This window comes from Tiliqua scincoides, chromosome 14 (genome assembly GCF_035046505.1).
Source record: "Tiliqua scincoides isolate rTilSci1 chromosome 14, rTilSci1.hap2, whole genome shotgun sequence".
In the NCBI taxonomy this organism is placed as follows: Eukaryota; Metazoa; Chordata; class Lepidosauria; order Squamata; family Scincidae; genus Tiliqua; species Tiliqua scincoides.
Genome location: NC_089834.1, coordinates 13144967 through 13171034, shown reverse-complemented (window position 1 = coordinate 13171034; position 26068 = coordinate 13144967). Strand labels below are relative to the sequence as shown.

The 26068-nt window shown below is 49.8% G+C and overlaps 1 protein-coding gene across 1 annotated transcript in view; it reads right to left on the bottom strand.

The window, feature by feature from the left end:
* Positions 1–26068, bottom strand: part of HECTD4 (HECT domain E3 ubiquitin protein ligase 4) — a 78543-nt gene that overhangs the window by 27879 nt on the left and 24596 nt on the right. Inside the window, exons 8-36 of the mRNA XM_066609540.1 lie at positions 25787–25979; positions 24501–24662; positions 23876–23989; positions 22603–22743; positions 20801–21033; positions 20216–20361; positions 19667–19737; positions 18843–18948; positions 18310–18430; positions 16679–16807; positions 14468–14592; positions 13267–13420; positions 12716–12816; positions 11294–11492; positions 10340–10459; positions 8523–8627; positions 8056–8219; positions 6855–7088; positions 6429–6621; positions 5854–5958; positions 4604–4692; positions 3893–4068; positions 3327–3462; positions 3099–3240; positions 2222–2388; positions 1376–1522; positions 972–1156; positions 672–825; positions 190–470 (exon numbers count right to left, since the gene is read on the bottom strand). Of these exons, the coding sequence (XP_066465637.1) occupies positions 190–470; positions 672–825; positions 972–1156; positions 1376–1522; positions 2222–2388; positions 3099–3240; positions 3327–3462; positions 3893–4068; positions 4604–4692; positions 5854–5958; positions 6429–6621; positions 6855–7088; positions 8056–8219; positions 8523–8627; positions 10340–10459; positions 11294–11492; positions 12716–12816; positions 13267–13420; positions 14468–14592; positions 16679–16807; positions 18310–18430; positions 18843–18948; positions 19667–19737; positions 20216–20361; positions 20801–21033; positions 22603–22743; positions 23876–23989; positions 24501–24662; positions 25787–25979 (4393 nt within the window). The remainder of the gene's footprint in view (positions 1–189; positions 471–671; positions 826–971; positions 1157–1375; positions 1523–2221; positions 2389–3098; positions 3241–3326; positions 3463–3892; positions 4069–4603; positions 4693–5853; positions 5959–6428; positions 6622–6854; positions 7089–8055; positions 8220–8522; positions 8628–10339; positions 10460–11293; positions 11493–12715; positions 12817–13266; positions 13421–14467; positions 14593–16678; positions 16808–18309; positions 18431–18842; positions 18949–19666; positions 19738–20215; positions 20362–20800; positions 21034–22602; positions 22744–23875; positions 23990–24500; positions 24663–25786; positions 25980–26068) is intronic.

Below are 26068 nucleotides of genomic sequence, written 5' to 3'. Positions count from 1 at the left end.
TAAATATACTACAGGCCCTCTTGGAGAGCAAACCGACACTACAAACCCAGTTTCTAGCCTCTCCCATTCCAATGGCTAGACGCCAAGGAGGCCAGCTCCAGCCCTCGGCCGCCCAAGGCCACCATCCCACAGCACTTTCGGACGACAAAGGGGATGCGTCTCCAGCATCTAAGTTCAAGAGGTCGCTACCTGGTACTACATAGTCAGCCAGCTTTGCTAAGAGCAGGGAGGCGATTTTGGAGGCGGGGTCGCTGGGGTCGTCCTGCTCGCTGTTCAGGGAGGGCACGGAGTAGCTCCAGGGGGGCAGTTCGACGTTCCCACAGTCCTCCACGCTCATGAGCGGAAGGGCAGCGCGGCAGAGCTGGAGGATGATGAGGACGAGTTTTGGCGAGGGGCGCTGGTCCAAGAGCAGGGAGAGGAGTTTGGACACGCAGGCCGGCTGGCTCAGAATCGCCTTGCCGATGTGACTCCTGGGGGACGATAAATCACACGGCGACGCTTAGGTTTCACCGGACAACAGCGCGACGCTCGTATTTTAAGAGGCAAAAGGGATGCGACAGACTAAGCACGTGGATGCCGTATCGTCACAGAACTTCCAGCTCTTTCTCAGTTCTGCCGCCAACGTGACTTAGAAAACCCGTTCGACGCAGAGGCCGCAGATCGGGCCGTACCTCGACAGATCGTTCAGAAGGCTGAGGACGTCTTGCAGGGCGTCGTTTCCGGCCGCCTGGTTGCCGCAGCACTCTGTGGCTCGGGCAAGATGGTTGGTGAGGAGGCTTGAGACCTGACGGGCCAGGCCCGAGTGCACAGCCTCCGTCGACCCACCTGCACAGTGCACATAAGAAGGATTGCGGTTGATGAGTCAGTGGAGAGCCAAGAATACTGAAGAACAGAAGGCTGCTCAGTTCATCTTTGTTCAACAAAGATGTCCACCGATTCCTCTCTGATGGTCCAGGCGGCTCCCTCCCTACCTTCTTCTTTCTCCCACTCCACGCAGCGGTTGGCCAGCACCTGGAAGGCAGCCCACGCCATGGTGGCCACCTTCTGCTTCTTCGTCTGCTTCTCGCTGGAGCTGGACTCGGTCTGACTGCTCAAGCTGCACAGGCGATCCATCAACTGCACCAGGCCGCTCCGAACCAGGCACTTCTCCTCACTCCTGCCCGGGGGCACAGAACAAGAGGGGCGCTTCAGTCTTTTCACGCTAAACCCACTCAGCTGTTCAGTCTTCATGCACCAGGAAGCCACTCGGTGCAGAGACAAATAACACCCACATCTAAATCTTCCGAAAATGCTGACGGCGGAAATGTCAACGTCAGCAGACAGAGGCACGTTGACTGCTCTGCTCGCGAGTCCTTCCGCAGCTGGAGATGCCTACCTGGTGTAAGGTATCGTGCACAGGAGGCCAATGCTGTTCGCGCACGCAATGGGGTAGCGAGCACAGAGCGCCACCACGGAGGTCATCGTCTCCCCAAAGGCTTCTTGCACTTGCTCCACCATCCCACCGCACGTGAGCTCTTCAATCCTGTGGGAAGTGGAAGAGTTGAGTGCTATTACCCCAAAACTCAGCTGCCTCGAGCTCCTTGAAGAACGGGAGAGACACGAGCATGAGCGGATGCGCAAAGAACGCCGGTGGAGTCCTGCCAGAGGAGACCAAAGCACCTGGTTTCTGACTCTGGTCCACCAGATGCTTCCGGCTCGAAGGCGACAGCCCTCACCCGCTGCTCCCTCCAAGCAGCTGGTGTTGAGACTTCATGAGCACGTGCAAGAAATGCTTGCAGATTCCAGGTGGTGGAACCCACAGGGCCTCTCCTTGACTGCACGGAGCTGCCAAGTTCAGCCACTGCCTGTGGGGACCGTATGCCTCCATGATCCCTGGTTGCAAGTGGGGAAGGCAGGGTACGAGCCCCCGTCTGACTCAAGGGGAGGCTGTGCCCACTTCAGACTGGAGCTTTCAATAGTTCCCTCCCCTCTATTTTGGTTTCTGACCATTTTCCCTGTTACAATAACCCGATCAACACCGTTCAAGCTGCCCCTACGAACCATTCTCCCACCCAAAGCCGAAATGTGCTTCTCCACTGGCCGAAGTGCAAACAACACAGAGAGAGCTCATGTACCATGTCCTGGCCCTTCTCAGTGCATTTCAGCTAAGCTGCATTTAAGCAGCTCCATTAAGCAGCTCCACACAAAGAGCACCAAAGGAGAAGCTTAGCGGGGAACTAACCGGGGCCCTCCTTGAAGAACCATCGTCACCGGCCCCACGAGATGAGTCACGCCACCGACGCGGACGGCCGCCGTCAGGAGCTCCCTCATATGCACCAGGGCTTGTTTCCTGGTGTTTCCACGGCGCCACCTGGTCTGAGCAGCTAGCAGGAAACTGCTGCTGGATGCCTGCAAGAGGACGGCTGGTCAATTTCGCGAGTCTCCCGCTGGAACGTCAAGACGGTTAAGGCCTGGCAAACTTGTCTGAGGCGGGGCAGCCAAGTGGCTCAGACTACATCTCTTAAAAGTTTTGGGTCTGAGTTATAGATCAAATGAGAACATAAGAGCAGCCCTGCTGGATCAGGCATAGGCCCATCTAGTACAGCTTCCAGTATCTCACAGTGGCCCACCAAATGCCCCAGAGAGCACACCAGATAACAAGAGACCTGCAAGGCTTCCTGGGAATTGTAGTTAAGAACATAAGAACAGCCCCACTGGATCAGGCCATAGGCCCATCTAGTCCAGCTTGCCGTATCTCACAGCGGCCCACCAAATGCCCCAGGGAGCACACAAGACAACAGACACAACCTGCGTCCTGGTGCCCTCCCCTGCATCTGGCAATCAGAGGCAGCCTGCCTCCAAAACCAAGAACCTGCACATACGTGGAAAGGACGGCATGTCAACTGGGAGATTCAAATTTCCACTTAGCCGGGATGCCGCTTGCAAACAAGAGCACCCTGGGGTCACAATCTGTCTTACATTCAGAAGCCATCTTTAGGTCAAAGTAAAGCCTGATCAATCATGGCGGGAAAGGAACAGCAGACCTGGCAGCCTTTCTTGTCAAGGGCATCCTGCAGAGTCGGTGCCACAATCAGAAAAGCCCTGCTGACGTGACTTACAGCTTGGTCAGGATTGGTCCCAATGAAGGCAAACAGCTGCCCCAGCAAGACACTGTAGGTGGGTTTATCTCGGCTGTCCTCGATGGTCAGGGACTGGAGAAGAGTGAAGGAGCTGCTTCTGTGACTTGCAACGTGGCGCCGCCTATTGGGGGAAACACAGATATTGTTGGATTGAGCACCCCGATTACACCAACAGGCAAGGCAGACTGTTGGTGTAATGATGTGTACCTCTGGCTCGAGCGTGTGAACTCCAGATCTTCATTCGCAATCATTTCGAGGTCGGATGGTGCGGACATACTGCGCAGAAAAACAGGCTGGCGGACGGCGTGGGATATCACCTTCGTTTCTGAAGCCGACTTGCAGGCTGCAGAATCGGGAGAAGAGAAAGGAGCATGGATTCTAGGTGGGCTGGGACCATGCGCTGGGAGTTCCCACCGACACACTCAGCATGGGTCGCTTTCCTGTGAGGCACCGTCACACATCTTTCATGCCTGACACACACACGCGAGGGACTGGTGGCGCCTGCTCAGCAGGCTTGGGGCCACCAGTGTCAATACCTGTGGCACTGTTTCATGAGGAATAATTTGCTTTCCATCAAAGTGAGGAGGGGGGATTGTTACCAAGGCTGTGGACATTCCAGATGGGAAGATGTGCAAAGCGGGGTGGAGGGAACAGGCACAGAACCGCGCTCTAAACAGCTTCTGAGCTGCAGCAAACGGAACACTACAAGCGAGCCTTTTACCCAAAGAAACGAGAATCCTTCAAGCGGTCCTTTCGGATGCAGCTGTCGTTACCTGGTGTCTCTGCGGGCGTGCCAGAGATACTTCTGGTGAGCCCGGACTGGGCTGCGATGGTGACGTGCAACAGCAACTCTGCTCGATTCATCAGGCTCTTGACCAGAGTTTTCGTTTTGGCCATGGGGTGCAAAGGCTTCTGAAGCAGGGAGTTCACTTCCTGGAAAAACTTCTCCCTAAAAGTAGTGAAGGCGGAATCCAGTTAAGCTAGATCAGGGGCCTCAAAACCACGGCCTGTGGGCTGGATTCGGTGTTCACAAAAAGCCATCTGGACGCAGCGCTTTCCCTTCCACACTGCAGTCTCCTTTCTTTGTGGCCAGTCCTCATAGAAACTCACAACGGGCAGTTGCTTCCCCCGGGAGATTGGGCCACAGAGTCTTCCGGGGGAACAGGCAGAGGACGTGGCTCTCCGGAATGAGTTTCTATGATCAGCCATGAAGAAAGGAAGCTGCAGCAGGGAATGGAAAGTGTCCAGCCTGGACAGCTCTTTGTGAACACAGCAGGCCACAGCTTGTGATGACCATCTAGCTCAGTGGTCTCTATCTTCATAAATACACCTTGGGGTGGGAAACAGTCCTTCAAATGGAAGAAGAAGCAGATGTTAGGAAGCTGACCCTAGATGAGGGAGCTGGAGAACTATACATGGAGACCCCGGATTTAGCACCACCCCAGACAGCAGATCTCTGTCAAAACCACAAAGACTGCACTAACCTCAGTGAGAGAACCATGTTCTCGAGATCACTCCCATCAAAAGAAACTTCTTTCATTGAGCACAGAAGTTCCAGTTCTTTCATTTTGCTCTACAGAGAGGGGAGAAAACACATAGAAATAGGCGGTCCAGGCATATTCTGCTCAGGGTGACAATCAAGTGATTTGGATTTGATTTGCATATTTATATGCTGCTCTTCCCCACATACATTTGCTTTCAAGTCACTCACCACAGTATCAAACAGCATAACAACATCATGAAATAAGAACAATACACATCAAAGCAGCATCAGTGACAACATTTGGTCTCACTTCTGGCTGGGCTGCTCTTCTGTACAAAAAATCTCAGGTTACTCTCCCCTCCAGTCTCATAAATGATTCTGATTATGCTAAAATGCTGCACACCCCAGAATCAGGCCCGTTTGCATTATCCAGTTCTAACTGTGCCATTTTATTACCATCGTGCATGCTGGGAAAGATGTCATGCACTTTAGAGGCGCCTCAGTTTTACACTAAGACTTTCAGAAACCAACATTTCCTGGAATCAGAAGCAATCATTGTTTACAACCTAATTTCCAACACAGGGATAGTCGGTTTTAAAATGTGCATGATTCACCCACCGGCACCAATAAATGAGGACAACGTTCTGAAGCAGTGTTTCTCAAACTGTGGGTCAGGACTCACTAGGTGGGTCGTGGGCCAATTTTAGTTGGGTCCCCATTCATTTCAATGCGTATTTTAGTTTAAATACTGTAGATTAGACTTACGGTATGTGACTGCATTTGGGGAAATGTGACAGATCTATACTTTTAACAGGCTACTCTGTACATGCTTTTAACAATGAAAGTCAATGGGGCCTATTTCCAGGTAAGTGTGGATAAGATGGCAGCCTTTAGGATGTTGGGATTTTTTTTTTAAACAGATCAGAACGGCTTGGGAGGGCTAGGAGGATTATTCTTTATATTAAATACTTTAAACTTATACTTATTGTAAACTTTTAAATTTAGTTAATCAAATTTAATTTTGCCGTATGGGATGTTAAAAATTTTCCTGCTCGATGATGTCATATCCGGCCATGACATCACTTCCACATTAATGACATCAGTTCTAGTGGGACCCAACAGATTATGGGGCCCTGGTACTAAAAGGTTTGAGAACTCAAGTCCTATAGGAGTGGAGCAAGGATATGCCAATCCAGAAAAAGCGTTACCTAATTTCTCCTAGTCTCACTGATACCAGTGCGAGATGCTCACCTCATTAAAGTGGTAGTCATAGAAGAAGGGCACATTGTTCTCCAGTTTCCCATGCATGGCATCTTCCACTTCACTTTGCCATTTCTGTTCAAGCTCGGCGACACTCTGGCCAAAAGACAAGAGGTGCGTCAAATGCATTTCAGCTAAGTGTAAACTACGAGGGCAGTTGGCACACTGCGGTCCTTCTAGTTGGCAACCTTCAGTCTGGAAAGACTATGGTATAAGCCTACAGCACCCAGTATTCCCAGGCGGTCTCCCATCCAAGTACTAACCACGCCTGACCCTGCTTAGCTTCCGAGATCAGACAAGATCGGGAGATAGTGTTCAGTATAGGGAGATGGTTGGCAACCTTCAGTCTGGAAAGACTATGGTAGAAGCCTACAGCACCCGGTATTCCCAGGCGGACTCCCATCCAAGTACTAACCAGGCCTGACCCTGCTTAGCTTCCAAGATTAGAGAAGACTGGGCATGTGCAGGGTAACAGTTGGTCCTTCTAGGAGACACAGATTTTCATTCTGAAAACACCGCCATCCTCTCCCTCTGTGCAGGAAACAGGTCTTCCAGAGCATTCTTACCTGCAACTGCCTTTCCATGGCATTCAGCTTTTTAAAAGTCTCTCCCATAATTTTACAAAGCAAGTCATATTCCTCCGCATGCTCCTCCTGGTACTGAAAGTTTATCAGGGACTGGAGCGCATCGACCAGATTCAAGTGCTTGATCACGCACGAAACCACCATTTCCTCCATGATATCCGGCTGGATCACCTCCCTGTTGAAGGTGAAAGCCACAAAATGATTGCAAAAAGGTGCATTTCGTTTCAATGGCACCAAATTTAAATGGATTGAGGGCAAGAAAGACTTTGAGAGGGAGGTTAAGAGGGGAAAACTGTACATAGGACCAGGAAATCAAAGCACTTGATCAAACAGCAACTTAAGAAACAAAGCTGCCCAGAGAGAAAAAAAAGTGGAATGGGGAGGAGGCAGAAAATGACCATTACATACCGGATGCTGGGTCTAAACTGAGGCCGAGCGCGCCCGGATATTTCCCTGAGTTTTATCATGATCCCGGGAGGGAGCCTGATCCGTGGCAGGTCAAAATAGTGCCCAACAGGGGGCACGAGGACATCCGACGGGTACGTGAACTCACGATCCTCATCTATGGTGAGAGGCAGTGGGGACGGGCTGGGCGTGAGGGCCGGAGAGATAACGCCATTGGCTTCCACTTGCCACTGGCACCTGGAGAAATGAAACCAGAGCAGAAAAAAAGTCTTTCGCTTCTTTCCAATCCAGTTCTCCTTTTCCATCTCTCCACCCTGACATCAAAGGCCTCCAGAGCAATTCTACTGCTCCGAAAGAAACACAGCCACAAAGACCTTTAAGTGAGAATGGAAAGGAAGCCGTTCTACAAAAGCCAGCTGGCGCTTCGGCCCCCGTGGACTGCCCGCCTTCTCTGCTCCGAGTCCCGTTCATTTGCAATTTGTCTGTCTGTCCGATTTCAGAAATGCAGCTTCAGAAACACCACCCCGTTGCAGGTGGCTGGAACTGAGGGCCAAACGAGATGCCATGTGGGAAGGCCCTTGATCCATTCCCCCTGCTGCCTCTTTCTTTGATCAAAAGCACTAAAGAGGGCAGACGCAGGACTTGGATTGCAGCCAAACTCCAGAAGGGTATTGAATCTTCCCCCCTCCAGCCTGCTATTGATTGTGGGGGGGGGGGAGACAGATACTTATAACCGTCTTTCTTCCAGCAGCCTGGTTAACGACAGCTGTGTGCACTTGCGAGCAGGATTTCGATCAGGCAAGTTATATAAGGGAAAGGTTTAATTGACGGGGAGATTTCTATACCATCTCTCAAAAATCTACCAAATAAAATAAGCATCGACAGTCAACAGAAACAGTGGCAATTACAATTGGTAGTTGAAAATTAAAAGGGCCTTTTCCTGGAGCCAAGAAGATCACTGCAAGGGTGCCGGCAAGCATCGCAAGCAAAAGGCATTCTCTCTCTCTGGTCTACTCCCCATTTCTCTAGCCATGGAACCCCCAGGAGTGCTTGATATCCAAGTAAAAGATGATGGGACAGCTAATCACAGCCCTTCTTCATTGCATGCAGCTTGGTCCTCGGTTAGGTGCACACATCAGAGGGTCTGACTTTGGGAATCAAGAAACAGGTTTCCCTTTCAGACTGACGTATTTCTGCCACTCACCTCTGCAAAAGCTTGGACCTCAGAAGTTCTTGGCATGCTTCTTCCTCTTTGGTTATCTCCGGCCCATTGTACAGGATCCTCAGCATGGAGCAAGCCAGCACAGACAAGCCCAGAGCAAGGTCTACCAAAAAAGGCAAGCCTCCGGATACGTCCTCCGAGGATTCCTTCAACAGGGAGGGGGAAAAATGCCACACATGAGAGTCAAATCCTCGTACGGCAGGCTTGGGTTCAGAGTCCTGCCAAGTTGTTGCAGATATTCCCATTTGGACTCCCACACCTGTGTGGGGTTCTGGATGAGCAGCCAAAGTTCAATAGTCTATTCAGCTTCACCTATAAGCTGCTGGGTGATACTATTAGGTAAATACAACACCCCTTATTCAATTCCTTCCCCCCCCCCACTACAAAAAAAAATCCAGTATACTGACAGTTAACGAGCCACACAGAACACAAACCTCGCACAAGCTTACCTGTGCTCGAACTGTGCAAGCAAAGCCCCACATGGCTTTGTCTGGAGTGTTGTGTTCTCGGCCACTCCTCATTTCAAAGGAGAAGGTCACAGTGTCCCCTTCCACCTGGCATGTTGGAAAGGCAAAGTGGGGGAAAAAATCCATTTAAAAAGTCATCAGATGTGGGGTGCACTCACTCAAGCCCTGCAGCCTCTCCTTGTTTTGACCCCTTCTCTCCACCCTCCAGGGCTGCCCAAGACCTCCCTGCAGCTGGGGCGGTGTGCCAAAAGGTGTCTCTTCCCTATTACCTCTGCTCCTTCCACTCCCTGAAACGGAGAAGAGATGGAATAGAAGTGGAAGTGTGGAGGAAAGTGGGGACACTCTAGCCCAGCCATTTTCAACCACTGTGCCGTGGCACACTGGTGTGACGTGAGTGGTCCTCAGGTGTGCCACAGGAATTTGGGGGAAGGTAATTTATTAATAGGGCCAATGGGAGATGTGAGCCCCCAGCGGCAGCATGGTGTGCCTTGTCAGTTGTCAAAAACCTGGTGGTGTGCCTTGACCGTTTTAGTGCCTTGTCAGTGTGCCGTGAGATGAAAAAGGTTGAAAATCACTGCTCTAGCTGTCATGAATATGTTCATGTTAGGCCTAGGTTAGCATGTGGAGCCTGAACCAAACTAAGTCAGTAACGGAGAAGTGGCTCGCAGTTCCTAGCGACAAGAATGTGAGGAGACAAACACAAAGATTGCTGTCTCTCCTTTGCTGGCCGGAAAGGACAGACAACAAGAATTACAACCCCTTGGAATGTTTAACACCTCAGTAGACTGAGGGGCACCTGATCAACCGTGGATGGAGTGCAGCTATGGATCTCCAGTTGGGAGGGGGAAAGAACTATGAAGGGTTAGCAACCAGGCCAACTTTAAGAAGGTTCTGTCCTCAAAAGTTTCTGATTGGACAGTCTAAATAAGTTTGAAGTCACCTCAGCACTATTAGCATAAGAAGCATACTAATGAGTGCCCCAAGGGGTGTGTCCAGCTCTTCTTGGGCAGGGTGCAACTTCCTGCACGCTGCAAGCTCCCTTGTCCACCATGGGCACCTGGCCTCACAGGTAGCCTGGAGCTAAGAGATCTACAAGAGTAACTGACCCAGGTGAGAGAGAGGGATTGATAGAGATAGCCAGCTAGCTTTGTTATTTTATTGCTGATATGTTTCCTAGATGTTTATGCCTCTAGCATTTGCTGCCTTATGTAACCTGATGTACTTAATAAACTAAAATCTCTTTTACCAAGCTGTTTCATTTTCTGTTGGGGACAAAGGTTCAGAATCCTGCCTAGCCGTTCAGCAAGTTACCAAGTGCTCATTGAGGTCTAGTAACTTGAGGACTGAAGCTTTAGTTGGAGAAAGAGCTCCGTGCCTGCAAGGGATAGAGTTAAGCCTAGAGAGTCTCAGTGTCCCTGGACTGAGGCACTGGCACATACAGGGTGGTAGCAGTACTACTGAACAGGGGAGCCTTGAGGGCTTTAGGGTTCAAGAACCAAAAACTCTGAGCACCCCTAAACCCCCTAAGTTTGCGACACTAGCCCATCACTCTTCTCTGCATTTCCAATCCAAGGAGTGGGAGGAAAAGCAGTGGAAGTAAGTGGGCAGACAGAAGTAGATTCCCCCCCCCCCATCTGTTGCCAGAGGGCTTATGCATGGGCTGGTCCTGTTGCCTGCATCCACGCCATCAGAGGGGGATAAAAACTCATCTCTTCCTCCCACTCCCCTGCCACGCTGAGTGAAAAGTGGTGGGGGAGAGAAGAAAACACAAGATGAAATCAGACACAGTAATTCCATACCTTTACTAAGTCTTTGGGCCAGCCAGTTCCCAAGACGCTACGGCTGCCGTACCCAAGGGTGTTGCCCCCGTATTCAGCCACCTTCCGACTGTTTGTGTTGGGGCCTGCGTAGATCACCAGCTTCAAAGCCATGAAATATACCATTAGAGGACATAAAGACAAAGACAACCTGCAAGTTTATGGACGCTTCAATCTTTCAAGTAACTTTTAATAATAATAATAATACAGGTATTTATATACCGCCTTTCTTGGTCTTTATTCAAGACTTTATTCAAGGCGGTTTACATAAGCAGGCTTATTTAAACCCCTGTAGGGATTTTTACAAATGAAAGAAGGTTCTTTCTTTCAAGAACCACAACATTCAGGTGTTTCTCTCTGATCTGGTCTCACATTCTGGCCTCCATCCTCCCACGCTCAGAGCAGATGGAATAGCTCGGCTTCAGCTTGCCAGCTGCTTCAAGGTCGCACGGTGCCGGTGGCCTCGAACTGGCGACCTTGTGGATGTTATCTTCAGGCAAATAGAGGCTCTACCCTCTAGACCAGACCCTGCCCACACACCTGCACCTTAACCCACCCCGAGTTCTTCTAAGTAGCTTTTCCCAAGCCTAGCAGTGCTGGCAGAAGTGAGCCAGACCAAGAAAACACTGCCTCAAGCTGCCCTGCACAGAGGGCCAGACGCAGAGGATCTTGCTCCTCTCTCCCCTTTGCATGCTCACTTGGGTGTCAGACAGAGCCTCCCCCTTCTACAGGCAATGGGCCAGCACATCTTTCATGAACATGGTGTCAAATTCACAAGCGAAAGTCCTGAGGGGCACAATCCACTGAAGATGTTCCTGTACAATCTCTCTTTACTAACACCAGCAGGAGCCATGCCAGAACCCCCTCTGCTTCAGTGGGACAATCCTTCTGGTGAGCACTGCCCCCACCAAGGTCCCCATCACGACCCCTGCTTACCTTATCATAATCATACTGCGAGGAACATCGACTGTCAAACCTCAGGTACAAGCAACGGGCTCCTGGAATATGCACCGTCTCCTTAAATTTATAGTTGTCCCTGACAGGGTGAACGGTCTCTACAGTTTTTCCAGCAGCCCAGGGAGCTGGGATTTTCAAGCCGGTGAGGAACCCCGGCTCTTCCTTCTCTTCTAGCATTCTGGTGCAGGGGAAAAAATTCAAACGAAACGTTAGGGAAGGAGTCACTTAGCGGGATGCCTGGAATAGCCAGTGCAAGGTGACTGTCTCTGACTCCCAAGCCACCAGCAGCCTGGGTCCAGCCTATCCAAGGAGCTCTTGCAACCTTTTGTCCCGTCACATTATTTAAGATCAAATCAGAAATGCTCTCTTAAGTGCACTAAGAGTACAGAAAGGTACTTTTGGTGGCTACCCCTCAGTTTTGGAATTCTCTAGCCTTGGAGACTCACCAGAGCCTAAGCCCTGCATATCATTCAGAAGCAGCTTAAAGCATTTTTATTCAGACTGGCTTTTGGTAGCCAGGGGCAGGGTAAAATAATCAGCCACTTCGTATTCACTTGTTGCTCTTGGTTTGTACCAGGTTGTGAGGTCAGCGAGTAACAAAAGTGTGTGTGTGTGGGGGGGGTGTGAAGCAGTGCGAGCAAGACTGCCCTCCCACACCCGCTCTAAGTGGAAGCAGAGCCCCCCTCCCCTCCCCGACGGCAGAGACTGTACTCCTATCCTTCCAGCTTTCTCCCGCCCTTCTCAGTAAGCTTGTGTTTCAAGGCGAGGGGGGGGCACCAGACGAAGCTGTGCTAAAATTTCCCCAGATGGCCAAATCTCTGGTGAACCTTCAAAGCCTCAAAACAAATTAAAGTCTAACAGAACACTAGGCAGCAGTTCAGCAGAGAGAATGTCAATTTGCTACAGCACAAGGAATTAAAGCAACGAATTCAAGGAAGGACATGGATTTCCCCTCTAGGGTCCCCTGGAACCTAACCCCACTTGGGACCTAACCCCCCCTGGAACCTTTTCCCCACTATGGGTCCCCATAGGCTCCATGACTCCGTGTCCTCTAATTCGGGATCCACTAGGTTTCCCAGGAACCCAACCCAACTGCAGTCTCAGCATCAACGTTTGCCCATTTTCTGTAAGGTGGTGAGGGAGGCAGGGGGCAAGACAAGTATGCCTTGTGGTTTCTTTCAGCCCTTTACAGGAAGGCTTCTTCATCAGCCTGCGCAATAATTTTACACAGCAATCTCAGCACCGACTCCGTACAGTTCCTTGCCTCTGAATCATTCTCCAATAAATCACTCTCCAGTAAGAGACATTCTAGGAGCAACACCGCCAGTAAATTAGAGAGTGCTCTCCATATATGACTGAGCTGGGTGTCTAAGGGCAGTTTGATGAGGGTACACCAATCACCTCTCTTCAGGGAACAGCTTGCCCCTCTGCTCTGATGAACCTCCAGGAGAACAGCCCACTTCGGAGAACACCGGAGACTGAATTTTCAGCAACAAGGCCGTCTATAACAAAACACAAGGGTGGTTGGCTGTTAGTGAAGTCGAGTAGTCATTTATGCTGCCTCTTGCTTCTGGAGGGAAATAACTGGAGAGGTCATGCCACGTCCATGTATTGGTCTTTACGACCACTTGATTCCATCATGTGCTTGAGAAGGGTGCGAGGATGCTCAGTGCGTCAGTGATACTACTGGTATTCCGCAGGGCTGATAATGAATACATGCTGCCCGTCGCAAGAGGAGACGCGATCCCAACCCAGCGTTGCGCAAGGCACACCCACCCTTGCAATGTGCCCCATGGGCATCAGCACTATTCAAAAGCTTGAGACAGGGCATGACGTCCATTGTTGATATTCTGCATTACAGCTTCAACTGTGAGGATTTTCTCAAGGGGGGGGGGAGGAACTCCCAGCCAGTCAGAGGCTTAAAAGCTGCAGCAGGAAGAGAAAGTACATACCTGGCTGGTATAGAGGACCAGCTGGACCAGCTGGGGCATCAGCGCATCAGCCATAGTCAGCGTCTGGAGGTTGGGATGCATCAGGGAGGTCAGCAGCACTGGAAGCAAATGGCCCAGCATGGTGGCTTTGGTCACCTGCTCCAGACCTTTCAACCTGCAATGAGAAGCCTCCTAGATTTAGTTCCCCCTGCAGCCCTTGCTCGCCAGCTCTTGGCTACCCTTCTTTACCTTTGACATTATCTATACTTCCTGCTTCCTTCCTCTGTCAGTGCAACAAGCTCCCTTCTGCGCCGGCCTCCAGACTCTGATATCTTCTGACTTCCAGTCATTTATTCAGGACCTAGGGCTGCCACAGTCCCAGTCGCTCCTGCTATCAAACTGCTCCCTCTGACCACCGTTCATTTATTCTGCATTATTTAACAATCTTTTTATCCCACTTCCTAGCTCAAAACTGGACCGCCCAAGGTAGCTAACAAGCAAAACGTCACCACCGCAAAGAGCAAAGTTAAACAAGCAAGTGGCAGGTCACTCCCACCACCAAACTAAAGCATTTGGCGAACGGATGAGAGGCCACAGACTGGGAAGCAGACAAAAGCCTCGATCTCCAGCACCTCCAGTTAAATGGAACAGATAGCAGGTGATGGGACAAGACCCCACCTGACATCTGGAGAATCACTCCATGAACAAAAAAACATTTCTGAGAGGCAGTGAGGTGTCACCAGAGAGGGGTCTAGGCAGGTGTCCTGCATCAGGAAGCTTCAAAAGGCAGGTGCAAACATGAGAAGGCCCTTTCAAGGCCCACCGACTCTGCCTTGGATCGTTGCAGGATATGTAAGAGTGCCTCTCCCAATGACCTTGGTGGATGTGTGGGCTCTTTAGGCCTGTACCACTCTCCTAAAGATGACGCCTGCTGAGTGTGCTGCTGATCTTTCTGCCTGTTGGACCACGACTTGTTCTCACACCCTGCCAGCTTTTGCTTCCAGGACCCTGGTTCAGCCAGGCTTGGACTCTCTCAAGAGGCCTGCTCCTGCCAACCAACTACTAGCCTCCACCTGGCACAAGGATAAAGTGAGGTGATGCAAGGGCTCCCCAGGTGTCCTGACTTTGACAATGAAAATGGCAGTATGACAAAATGGCCGCACTGCTTAAGATCAAATGCCTGTCCTTTGATCTGCTGTTGGGAGGACAACAGGGACCTTACCTGTGCTCTCTCTCCGGAATATCGCTGTTTATAAGAGCTGTGGTGACTTGCTGCAGCATTTCTAGAACTTCGTCACACCCTGTTAGGATTTGAGTAGCCAGAGCCAAGATACTGGCCTTCAGCTCCTAAGCACAAACAGGTCAAGAGAATAATAGTTGACATGGTGAAGGAAGTACCCTTTTAAAAACAGAATGAACAGCACAACCATGGGCTTCCAAAGTGAGTGTGATGATTACGACAATGTAGCCTGGCACCAGCAGATCTCTCCAAGGCTGCGGCTGGAGACACACAACAGCTTTTTTTTTTTCCAGAGAGTGGAAGGTGGTCTTTGTCCAAGGACACGTTTATCCCGTGATCACCATTTCTGTTCACGGGTTTTGTGGGTCTTTTTGCTATTCCTCAAAAGACTGAAAAAACAAGCCTCTGCGACCAGAGACAACTGCAGGATGAAAGGAGAGGGGCACAGCTCTGTGGAACAGCTCTTGCTTTGCATGCAGAAGGTCTCAGATTCAATTTCTGGCACTGCTAGCCGAAGGAATCAGGTAGCAGGTGATTGGAAGATCCCTGCCCCAAGTTGCACCATCACTCCACCTGACTCTCTGGAAAAAAAAAAAAATCCTGCCGCCTGTGTCCAGCATGAGATTTTAAGTTAAGTCCCAAAGAAGGAGGAACATGAAGATGGAGGAGAAGTCTAAGGAGGGAGACGAAGTCCAGTCCTAGTAGGAAGGGTCCTTGCTGGCAAGGAATGACTAGGGCTACAGAAGTCCTAATGGGCCATTTTGAGGGGACCTCTTGTCTCACGACACCCAGCTTCTCTTCTGTCTGCCTTCGCATACAAAGGTAGGCATTAAGCATTGCTTTTTGCTGATTGGTCAGTGTGATCAACAGATTTAACTCCTTTAAATTTATTGATCTGACTGCAGAGTATTTTTTTAAGATGCTAATTATGTTTAATACAAGAAAAAAATCATTGGGTGGGCACTTTCCCTTTTTATTCTTGCATACATATACATGCAGCATCCTTTTTTTCCCTTCAGAGCTCTACTCAATACCAACTGATGCAGACTGTATTTTTAAAATGGGACGACAGCACTCAGACACAGAAACAAGACACACACAAACTTGCACAGTCCCTAAATTCTGTCCTCCCCAGCCTTCAGCAGGATAGAGGACATTCTGTTCTGTATCCTGGAGAGAGGAGTGTATCTACTCCTGGGAATAGGGTCGTGGCTTCCTCATCTTACAATGTGAGAACAGCCAGTGTCTTCCTAGCTTCAGAGGCCTTTAAAGTGGAAGGAGCAAGATAAGACACATTGCACTTGGGAGGAACTGCAAATTAATCAGAAGCGCAGAAGGGACTTTAACTGGGCTGGGCCCCAGCTCTGTGCAGTACTTATCAGAATGGTTAATCCAGCCCTGCCTGCTGGCCAGACACTCCTAGAAGGGAGATAGGATGAGAACTGCAGAGAGAAAACTGGAAAGAACAAAAAACGTGTTTGTAGGATGCGAGGCGGCACGGACACATTTAGCATTTATGTCATACATTCACAGACTTGTCTGAGTGGCCATGTTGGACGGGGACAAGAACACACCAAATGAGAAGCAACAGGGAGACAGATTTCGTTGACAACAAAGGGTGAAACCAGACATGAACCTCTCGAGGGCCCTACTGAAAGGAACGGAACATGATCACATCTAGTCCTGCTCATATCCAAGGAGCTCAGCCACAAGGAGCGTGCAGTGGACCAGCCAACTGCCAAAGTGCCTCTGGAGCACCCACTATACAGGGCTACTGAACGATGATCATTCAGTCTGGCGCACCAGTTAGTCTGCCCAAAAGAGAGTCGCTCCAGGGGAACAGTCACATGCAGGCTAGAACTTGAGGAGTGAGGATGACAACACTGGTCCCCCGCGCCTTTCTGAGCGACCCCTCATGCATGGCAGGGCACCAGGGAGTCCCAGATCAAGGCATGTGTGGTTTCAACTGCAAACTCCCAACTGGTGCAAAAAGCCATCCTTGAGAATGCTAGCTGAAGCGGGGGGGGGGGGAGATTTAGTCTTTCAATCATGAAGTTATGCCGAGACAACGAGAAGCGATGAGGAGACATCACAGAGAGGTTATACCCGTCAGCTGAGCTGCAGAGATACAAGGAGCAGGAGAGGGAGCAATGGCAGTCGAAAGAGGGACTGGAATTTAATGTCGGTGTTTACCTGTACCTTCAATGTCTCTCCCTGCAAGGAGCTGTCACTGTCATCGTTTTCGTCAGGCTTAATCAAAATAGTATTACTCAGAAGGTGGTTCTGAACGGCCATCAGGTACCGCAGGCAGGGGGAGGCGGCCTTCAACACAAAGGAGCACCGTTGGCATTACTGACAGCAACACTTCCAATCAGAAACATCCGCACAGAGGAGCCCGTGTGCTATTTTTGAAACACGAAGGCAGGGAACAAACAGGGGAGGTGACACGCTAAATTGTTCTCCTGCTAGAATGTCACAGCTTTGTGGGAACACGGCGGAAAATCACGTCAGGCTCAGAATCGTGAGACTGAGCTGCAAATTGCTGGATTTTGCCAGGTTAACATGGTGGCGGGAAACAGACACCCACGTTGACTCTTAAAGCAAGACTGGAATTCTGCTAAATTCTGGGAAGGACGCAAGTGGAGCAGGGCTGCGACCTCATAAGAACATAAGAACAGCCCCACTGGATCAGGCCATAGGCCCATCTAGTCCAGCTTCCTGTATCTCACAGCTGCCCACCAAATGCCCCAGGGAGCACACCAGATAACAAGAGACCTCATCCTGGTGCCCTCCCTTGCATCTGGCATTCTGACATAGCCCATTTCTAAAATCAGGAGGTTGAGCATACACATCATGGCTTGTACCCCGTAATGAATTTTTCCTCCAGAAACTTGTCCAATCCCCTTTTAAAGGCATCCAGGCCAGATGCCGTCACCACATCCTGTGGCAAGGAGTTCCACAGACCAACCACACGCTGAGTAAAGAAATATTTTCTCTTGTCAGAACAGAGACACTCTCCCAACACTCAGTTTGAGTGGATGTCCCCTGGTTCTGGTGTTATGTGAGAGTGTAAAGAGCATCTCTCTATCCACTCTGTCCATCCCCTGCATAATTTTGTATGTTTCAATCATGTCCCCCCTCAGGCGCCTCTTTTCTAGGCTGAAGAGGCCCTAACGCCGTAGCCTTTCCTCATAAGGAAGGTGCCCCGGCCCCGTAATCATCTTAGTCGCTCTCTTTTGCACCTTTTCCATTTCCACTATGTCTTTTTAGAGATGCGGCGACCAGAACTGGACACAATACTCCAGGTGTGGCCTTACCATCGATTTGTACATGGCCTTCTTTCCTTTGAAAGTCAGGCTGCGATTCTGTGGGATCCCAAGCAGCCAGACTCTCGTACTGGGTGCAGAATTCAGTTCCCTGTAAAATCTCAGCTCCATCCACTCGCCCCCCGCCCCTTGTCTTCTTACCACTCTCTGGGTTCAAAAACAAACCAGGAACCGCAGAGAGAACAAAACCGGGGTGGGCTAGAGGGTCCGAGAGTCCACACTTTCTCTTCCACTCTGTTCCCCCCTTTCTTGAAACCGGAGAGAGAGGAGGAGGAGGGGTGGCAGCAGTAGAGGGTCTGATGTGCTGACACAGACCATAGGGAAGATTTCCCCTTAGAAGTTGGCAGTCTTCCCTGTAATGTTTGGCGTGCTTCCCTTTTGCAACCCAAACACAAAACAAAGCCCACCCTCAAACCCTGCAGAGACTATACCACTGTTCTGCCACGGCTGCAAAAGGAGAGATCTTCTGAGCAGAGCAAGCTAGAAGGTGCTACTCACAGGCACAGTTGAGAGGAGCCTTTGAAATTCATCTCTGGACACAGTTTGGCACTTGGTGATTAAGATACAAGATTCCCGGACAACAATCTTGAGAATGTAGTGCAAAAGTTCATCGTTTAATCTTTAAAAAGCAGGAAAGACAGAGCGAAACGGTGAGGGCACAGAATGAAACACAAACAGTGTGCTAAGTGGTACATTTCTGTGACGCTTTTCATTCTGAAGGCCCCCAAAGTGGCTTGCAAAAACGCACCACGCAATAGACGGAGAGCATATCCAGATAAAATAAAGAGCAAGACAAAAAATAACAAGCAAGGCTGATCAAGGGAGAGATCAGTCAGCAGAAGAAGCCCAGAAAAATGAGGTGGGCTTGATAATTCTTCTAACATTTAAATGGGAAGGGGCTGAGTGGGCCTCCCCAAGGGAGGGTATTTTGAAGCCCAGGTGTCACCCCTGAGAAGGCCTTGCCTCACATACCCACCAATCTAGTCTCAGACAGTGGCAAGCAGAGCAGAACAGAGCCCTGTGCTGTTTACCTGTAATGCTCATCATCTTCACTGCCAAATCGGTTGTTCTGAAGCTGTTCAGCCAGGCTTGTCATGATCACATCTCGGAGCTGGGCAAGCCCACTGTTTCGATCTCCTGCAATGGAACAATTCACAGGGGAAACTTGCTGTGTGTAGATGCTGGACTCGGCCACAAACCAAGTCCAACTGAAAAGCTTTCTTATTAACGGGCAAGGCGCATGCATGGGCAGAATGAACGGAAGGAATCTGATGGGACGAGATGGACAATAGATTTGGATCAGTGGTGTCCAACATAAGGCCCGTGGGTGAAATGCAGCCCCCAGAAGCAATTAATCCAGCCCCCATTATAGCTGGGCTCTCCCAGTGCGATAATTGGGCTCTCTCATCTCTCAAAAACGTGAACCCGATTTGCACATTTTCTCTTCTGTCATTTGCAGCTAATGAGTTTCTATGTGAGAACAAAGTACTTATTTCTGGCCATCATCTGCTTAGTGATCTCACTTCCTGCTTAAAGATGACACTTGCAGCCCTCAGCAGACAGCATGAATGCTAACTTTGGTCCTTTGTATGAAATGAGTTTGACACCCCTGGATGAGACAGATTCATAGCGGACCAGAGCTCTGACAACGGATCCTTGTGGTGATGGCTAAAGACAGCCCCAAGGTCCAGAGAGAAACTCCTGAATCCCAGCTGCTGGGGTGGCATCTTGCTGGCCCGTGAGATCCTCTGATCCAACACAGTTCTTTTTATCTTTAGAACATATTTTCTGACCAGGCGCAAATAGTTAAGTTTCCAATGAATTTTCGTTCCAGAGTCAGTAAATATTTTCTTACCTTCAGTTAAGACCAGCTTCAGCAAGTTATTTATTTCCACTTCTCCAGGATACAGGATGTTTAGACCAGAGCTTAAGAGGAGAAGAAGAGGGAAAAAACAGCTCTGAATGCTACTTTCTAAAGAAGGTGATCTGGTCACATGGTGCAGCGACCAGTTAATGGTTTCCTAACCTGAACAAATGTCACAAAATAATCAGCAGGACTGAATTAAAATAACAGGCTTTGAACTAAAAGAATCTCATCATTCCAGAACTGAGAACACAGTTCTCTGAGAACACAGGAAGTCACAGAAAAGGGCGCACAGGTTGCTCTTGAAAGGTTCATTTCCCATTTACATCAGGGGCTTAGCATGTATTGGGATTCGGACGGGGTGGGGGTTCAGCCCAGGGGACAAAAGTGCCAAGCTCCAGTGTACAACACAGAAAAGCCCCCCATTACTATCACTGAGCTCAGAAAGCCTGCACTCGGGCTGTGGAAGGCAGTTTGTCAGTGATATTTTGTAGGGTTACAGGAGCCTGCGCTTTATGACAATGGGGTAAGACAACGCACCTGATTGCTAGACAGACCTCCTTCTGGATTTCCGAGCTGATCTGGTCAGCTGGTGCCATCAGCAGCTGCCACAGTAAGAGGCCAGACCGCCTCACAATGTCACGGTTCTTCTCTGTTTGGGGACTGAAGAAAAATTTAAAAACCACCTGCAAGGACAAGCAAAAATAAAAAAATAAAAATGCTACTGCTGGATTATATCAGGTATAAATCAGCGTTTGCCTTTCTTTCGTATATGTAATTACATATTTATATTCATGCAAATGTTTCTGTCTATAGCTGGCTTCGTTCCAATGGCTCAAGGCAGGTAACAGAAGCAAAGGAATGCCAAGGAAAACGAAGTCAAACCTGATTACGTGAAAGCGCGATTTCATCTGATCTCGGAAGCTAAGCAGGGTCAGGCCTGGTTAGTACTTGGATGGGAGACCGCCTGGGAATACCGGGTGCTGTAGGCTTATACCATAGTCTTTCGAGACTGAAGGTCGCCAACCATACCTTTGCAACCCTGACCCAAAGGTGAGCGTCCCACAGTGCTTTTTAAGCGCATCCAAGCTTGGACTGTGCTCACTAAGAGGCACCCCTCCCTACCTGGAAGACGACCAGGTTGCAGTGTATGATGCAGGTATCTCCGTTGACCATGGCCTTTTCCAGGATGTCACAAATGCTGCTGAGATGATGGGCTTCGATCGGGTGCTGCTTGCCCAAGAAGTTTGAAATGGGAAGGTTGTTACTGGCTGACAGCACATTGAGCTGATGGATACACATGGCACCAACATGGTGCAGTAATTGGTTGATAACCTCGTTTGTGGTTATGGCATCTCCTAGAAAGGGGGGGGGAACCCACAAAACAAGTTGAGTTTCAAACAGACGCACAGGGCATGTTTCAAGTTATTGTCACGGCTATGAACCTATGAAGCAGCATTACGCCAAGGCAGACCCTCGCATCACCCAGACCACCGTCTCCCAACCTCAGTTTTTACAGACAGAAAACCAATAGTGAACCACCTTACAGGGTTGGTGTGTGGGCAAAAACATTAATGATTGCAACTTGCTGCAAACTGGTGTAGTGACTGTACGAGGGGCAGGGAAGCCCATTCAGATTCAAACGCCCCCTCAACCACAAAGCTCACCGGGTCCCCTTTGGGCCAGCGGCAACCTCACAAGACGGCTGTGAGAATAAAATGGGGTGCAAGGTAGAACACAAACCTTCTGCACTGCCCTGAATTCCTTGGGGGCAGGATAGAAAGGCTATTACTGATACAGTAATATAGACATTATGGCAGCACTGCCAGTGCTGAAGCATTTCAGTGTGGCTGAGTGCATTCGGTTTAATGGTCTAATGGGCAGGAGGTCTGGTCTAGAGGGTAGAGCCTCCATTTGCCTGAAGATAACATTCACAAGGTCGCCAGTTCGAGGCCACCGGCACTGTGCGACTTTGAAGCAGCTGACAAGCTGAGCCGAGCTATTCCATCTGCTCTGAGCGTGGGAGGATGGAGGCCAGGATGTGAAACCAGATCAGAGTGAAACATCTGGACTGTTGTGGTTCTTGAAAGATAGAACCTTCTTTCAATTGTAAAAATCCCTACAGGGATTTAATCAGCCTGCCTATGTAAATAGCCTTGAATAAAGACCAAGAAAGGCGGTATATAAATACCTGTATTATTATTATTATTATTTATGTGTCCCTTGCTGCAATGTCCAGCCACCTTCCTTGAGTGCAGTTGCACAGAATTCAAAGGAACTGCCTGAGTCCCAAAGCCTTCGACTTCGAAGGCAGCAGAACTTTAAACACTATGGTCATCTTCCTGCATCCTGATCAAAAGGAGCTTTGCTCTCTATTCCCCCCCCCATGTGAAAAAGATGCAGTTCTGCCTTGCTGATTTCCCAGCAAGGTGCAGCACAGTTTCGGGGACTCCCTCTAATCTATCCCGCCTCTCTCATAAGAACAGCCCCACTGGATCAGGCCACAGGCCCATCTAGTCCAGCTTCCTGTATCTCACAGCGGCCCACCAAATGCCCCAGGGAGCACACCAGACAACAAGACCTGCAAGGCATTCTGGGAATTGTAGTTTAAGAACATAAGAACAGCCCCACTGGATCAGGCCATAGGCCCATCTAGTCCAGCTTCCTGTATCTCACAGCGGCCCACCAAATGCCCCAGGGAGCACACCAGACAACAAGACCTGCAAGGCATTCTGGGAATTGTAGTTTAAGAACATAAGAACAGCCCCACTGGATCAGGCCATAGGCCCATCTAGTCCAGCTTCCTGTATCTCACAGCGGCCCACCAAATGCCCCAGGGAGCACACCAGTTAACAGCGCAGATAACACTCTCACACCGCACTCAGGCCTTCTTGGCTCAGGGCCTGGACTGCCCATTTCCCCCTCACCTTTTGGCTCTGTAATTATATGGCTGACTCCTAGCCTCTGGCAGACGTAATGAAAGGCTTGGTTCCCCGGATTGCACCACTGATCGATATAATCATTTGAGCAGGTCCAGACCATGTTGTTCATAGCATCGTAGCACGCACCTGCACCGCAGGGGAAAAGATCCACAGCTTCTTCGATCAAAAGTGAAGAACCACAAACATTCACCGAAGCTTTTTCTGATTTGAAAATTGCTCCTGTCGTGAGAGGGCTGCCTCTTCCTTCCTTTCACACCTTCCCACCACCAGATTCTGAGGCCTGGGGAGCCGACAGGCTGCTGTGCTCTGTTTTTGTTTGTAACGAATCCCTGTCTGCTTCTAGTTAGTTATATTTATGGTAATCTTGACATTGTTGTACAGTATTGATTATTTCCTGTGGTCTATTGTTAGCTGCTTTTGTTTCCATTGGAAAAGAAAAGCAGGGAATAAATATTGAACCAAATTTTGTAACTTCTCAGCAGCCGAATCAATGGCAAAGGAGCTCTTCCTTGCAATCTACTCAAAAAACCAGAGCTCTTATAGCCAGTGCTGCCTGTATTTACCTCAAGTTTTCCCTGCACGTAGTAAGCAGAGCTGGTAGGGCACTCCTTGCACAAAAGGAGCATTTAGGTGAGGGAAACAAGGCTTGCCCCCCCCCACTTTGTCTTCCTGCCCTTTGCTGCTTTCAAGCAGTGGTTTTCCCCAGACTGCATTCAACAGTGGAAGTGAACTGGGCAGGGAGAGTAGGAACCCTTGTGCCCGCTTGGGGCAGTAGACAAGCACAGGTTTGACAGATGGACTGATGCTCTGCACATGCCCAATCTGGTCTCTCCAGACAAGTAAGTCCCTAGTTCAACTGAATAATTCCAGAAAGCCAAATGGGCCAACGAGGACGGAATGGAAGTTGCCCAGAATGGATCTTTAATTTCTGATGGCTGGATCCCCAAGTCCAGTCGGCCTGCTTCACTGCATTTTTTTTGCAACTGCTTGCCTGGAAAGGTGGTTCCTGGCAGCCAACGTAAAGATCATATACAATGCCAAACACTTCTTCTGCAATTAACTGCCTCTTCATTAAGATGTTCATAGCCTGCTCTTCCTTTGACAGGTTATTTCTAGTCCTCCTCTGCAACGGGAGCAGCTCAGCTAGTTAACCGTGTACAGCAAGCAGGTTTCAGCCTGGAGAGATCAATAACCTGGGGCCTGGGACACTGTCGCTGCCATTAGCAGGCTATCTTTGAAATGAGTTTCCATTACTCACCTAGACCAGGGACAAGAGCGCCACGTCCGAGCGAGCTCCCAGCAGCGTCAATGAGGTCCGCTCGGCTTGCAAACTGCCCATCCGATATATTGTACACCAAACTTGAAGCCAGAACTTAAAGCAAAAGAGCCTTCGATCACTCTCTCAAAAGCTCCAGCACTGATCAGAATGATGCATTGTGCAGTTCACTGCATGTAGACAAGGCTTAATTTCTACAGAGAGAGGAGGTGCCAGGGCTCCAGAACCTCCCTAGAAGCCAGACCTTTTGTCCTGTTTCAGGTGTCACAGGATGGGGAGCCGATTATGGTTCCTGAGCATCAACAGAAAGACCCCTCTGCACAAGCCCACAGGGGCGCATTCACCCTTTGGTCATTTCACACTTTTGGCAAACATTTGTTCTGTTCCATGTGCTCCTCTGCTGCCCACCTCTTCCCTTCCCATCCCCACTAGAGCCAAGCGATGCTTCACAACCGCATCACCGCCATGTGCCCCAAAGCAAATGTGACCCAGCAGTCATGCGCATACATCCAGATGCCTGTCCCATTCACATACAAAGCAGGAATCGTGGTGGGATTTATTCTTTACGTGAAAAGGAGTCCGCAGGGCAGCAGAGCAAAGAACTTACTTTTCAAAGATGACAAAGCGCTCGTCCCACCAAAAAGGGACCGGGTGGCAGAGCTCCCAGAGCCGCCCGGGGGTGGGACGAGCATCACCAAATACGTCCCGCAGGTATAGATCGGAGTCTTCCGCAGCATCTTCAGAGGTAGGCCACAACTGGTGTTAGCAGCTAAAAACAAAGATCAAGTGAAAGTTGTGAGCAACAAACAATCAAATAGAAAACCAAGATCTGAGGATAAAATTATTCGAACGTAGGGACAAGAGGATATTGAGACGCCTACAAACAGTTTCAACATGCAGGACTTTGAAAAAAAAGGCACAATCCTTTGCAAGCCGTTTGAAATGACTGGACTCCTCATAGGGTAATGGCCACTACCTTATATTGTTGGCAACCTTCAGTCTCGAAAGACTCTAGTATCGCGCTCTGAGAGGTGGTTCTGGAACAGCGTCTAGTGTGGCTGAAAAGGCCGATTCGGGAGTGACAATCCCTTCCACACCAGGAGCAAGTGCAGTCTGTCCCTGGTGTGTCTCCCTGGCTATGGGCCTTCCTTCTTTGCCTCTTAGCCTCAGACTGTTGGCCAAGTGCCTCTTCAAACTGGGAACGGCCATGCTGCACAGCCTGCCTCCAAGCGGGCCGCTCAGAGGCCACTACCTTGGATGGCTTCAAAAGTGGTTTAGAGGCAAGTTCCACTGATGGCCAAATGGATCCTCCATATTCAGAGGTACTATACCACTGAATACTATTTGGTGAGGAGTGAACAAAGGGATAGGAGCTATTGCCTTCATGGGGCTTTCTGGAGGCACCTGGTGGGCCACTGCGGGAAAAAGGATGCCGGACTAAATGGACGCCTTTTGGTCTTATCCAGCACAAGAGCACAGACATGATCTTCCAATGGGACTTGTGTCACAGATGTTCCTGGGGCAGGAGGCACCGTCCAGCAAGGCTGAAAGTACAGGACTCTGCTGATCAGAACAAAGAAAGGGGCAAAAGAGAGCCCAGACCACAGGAAGTAACCGTTCATGAGGGCAGGACGAAAACCAATGAGTTGAAACTACAGGGTGGCGGACTAAGGCTAGAGGAAGATCTTCCTAACGCTCAGCACTGAAACAGTCTCCCACAGAGTTGTGGGTTCTCCCTCACTAGAGACTTCCAAGCCGGTGCTTGCTGTGTCGTTTGTCAGGGTTGCTGCAGCAGCTGCCTGCACAGAGCCCCGAGGCTGAACTATGACTCCCAAGGTCCTTTTCAGCTCTAACATTCCATGATCCCAGGAAAGGACTGCTGAACCGTCTCACCTGCTTGGTCTTCTTTCAGTGTATTGGAGATAGTGGAGCCGGTCAGGGCAGCCAGTGTCGCTGAGGGAGAGGCCCTGTACCTGGACAGCCTGCTCAAAAGCATCTCATTGATACTCTTTGCCGAGTCTCCCTCCTTTCTCATTAGTATAGTGCGCTCCTGAAGGGGACTGGCCGCACAGATGCCGTTTTCCACCTATTCAAATCAACCAAGAGAGGCAAGTTTTAACTCCAGGGGGAGAGGGATGCACCTTGACTGACGGCCACTCTCCAGAAGATACGGTG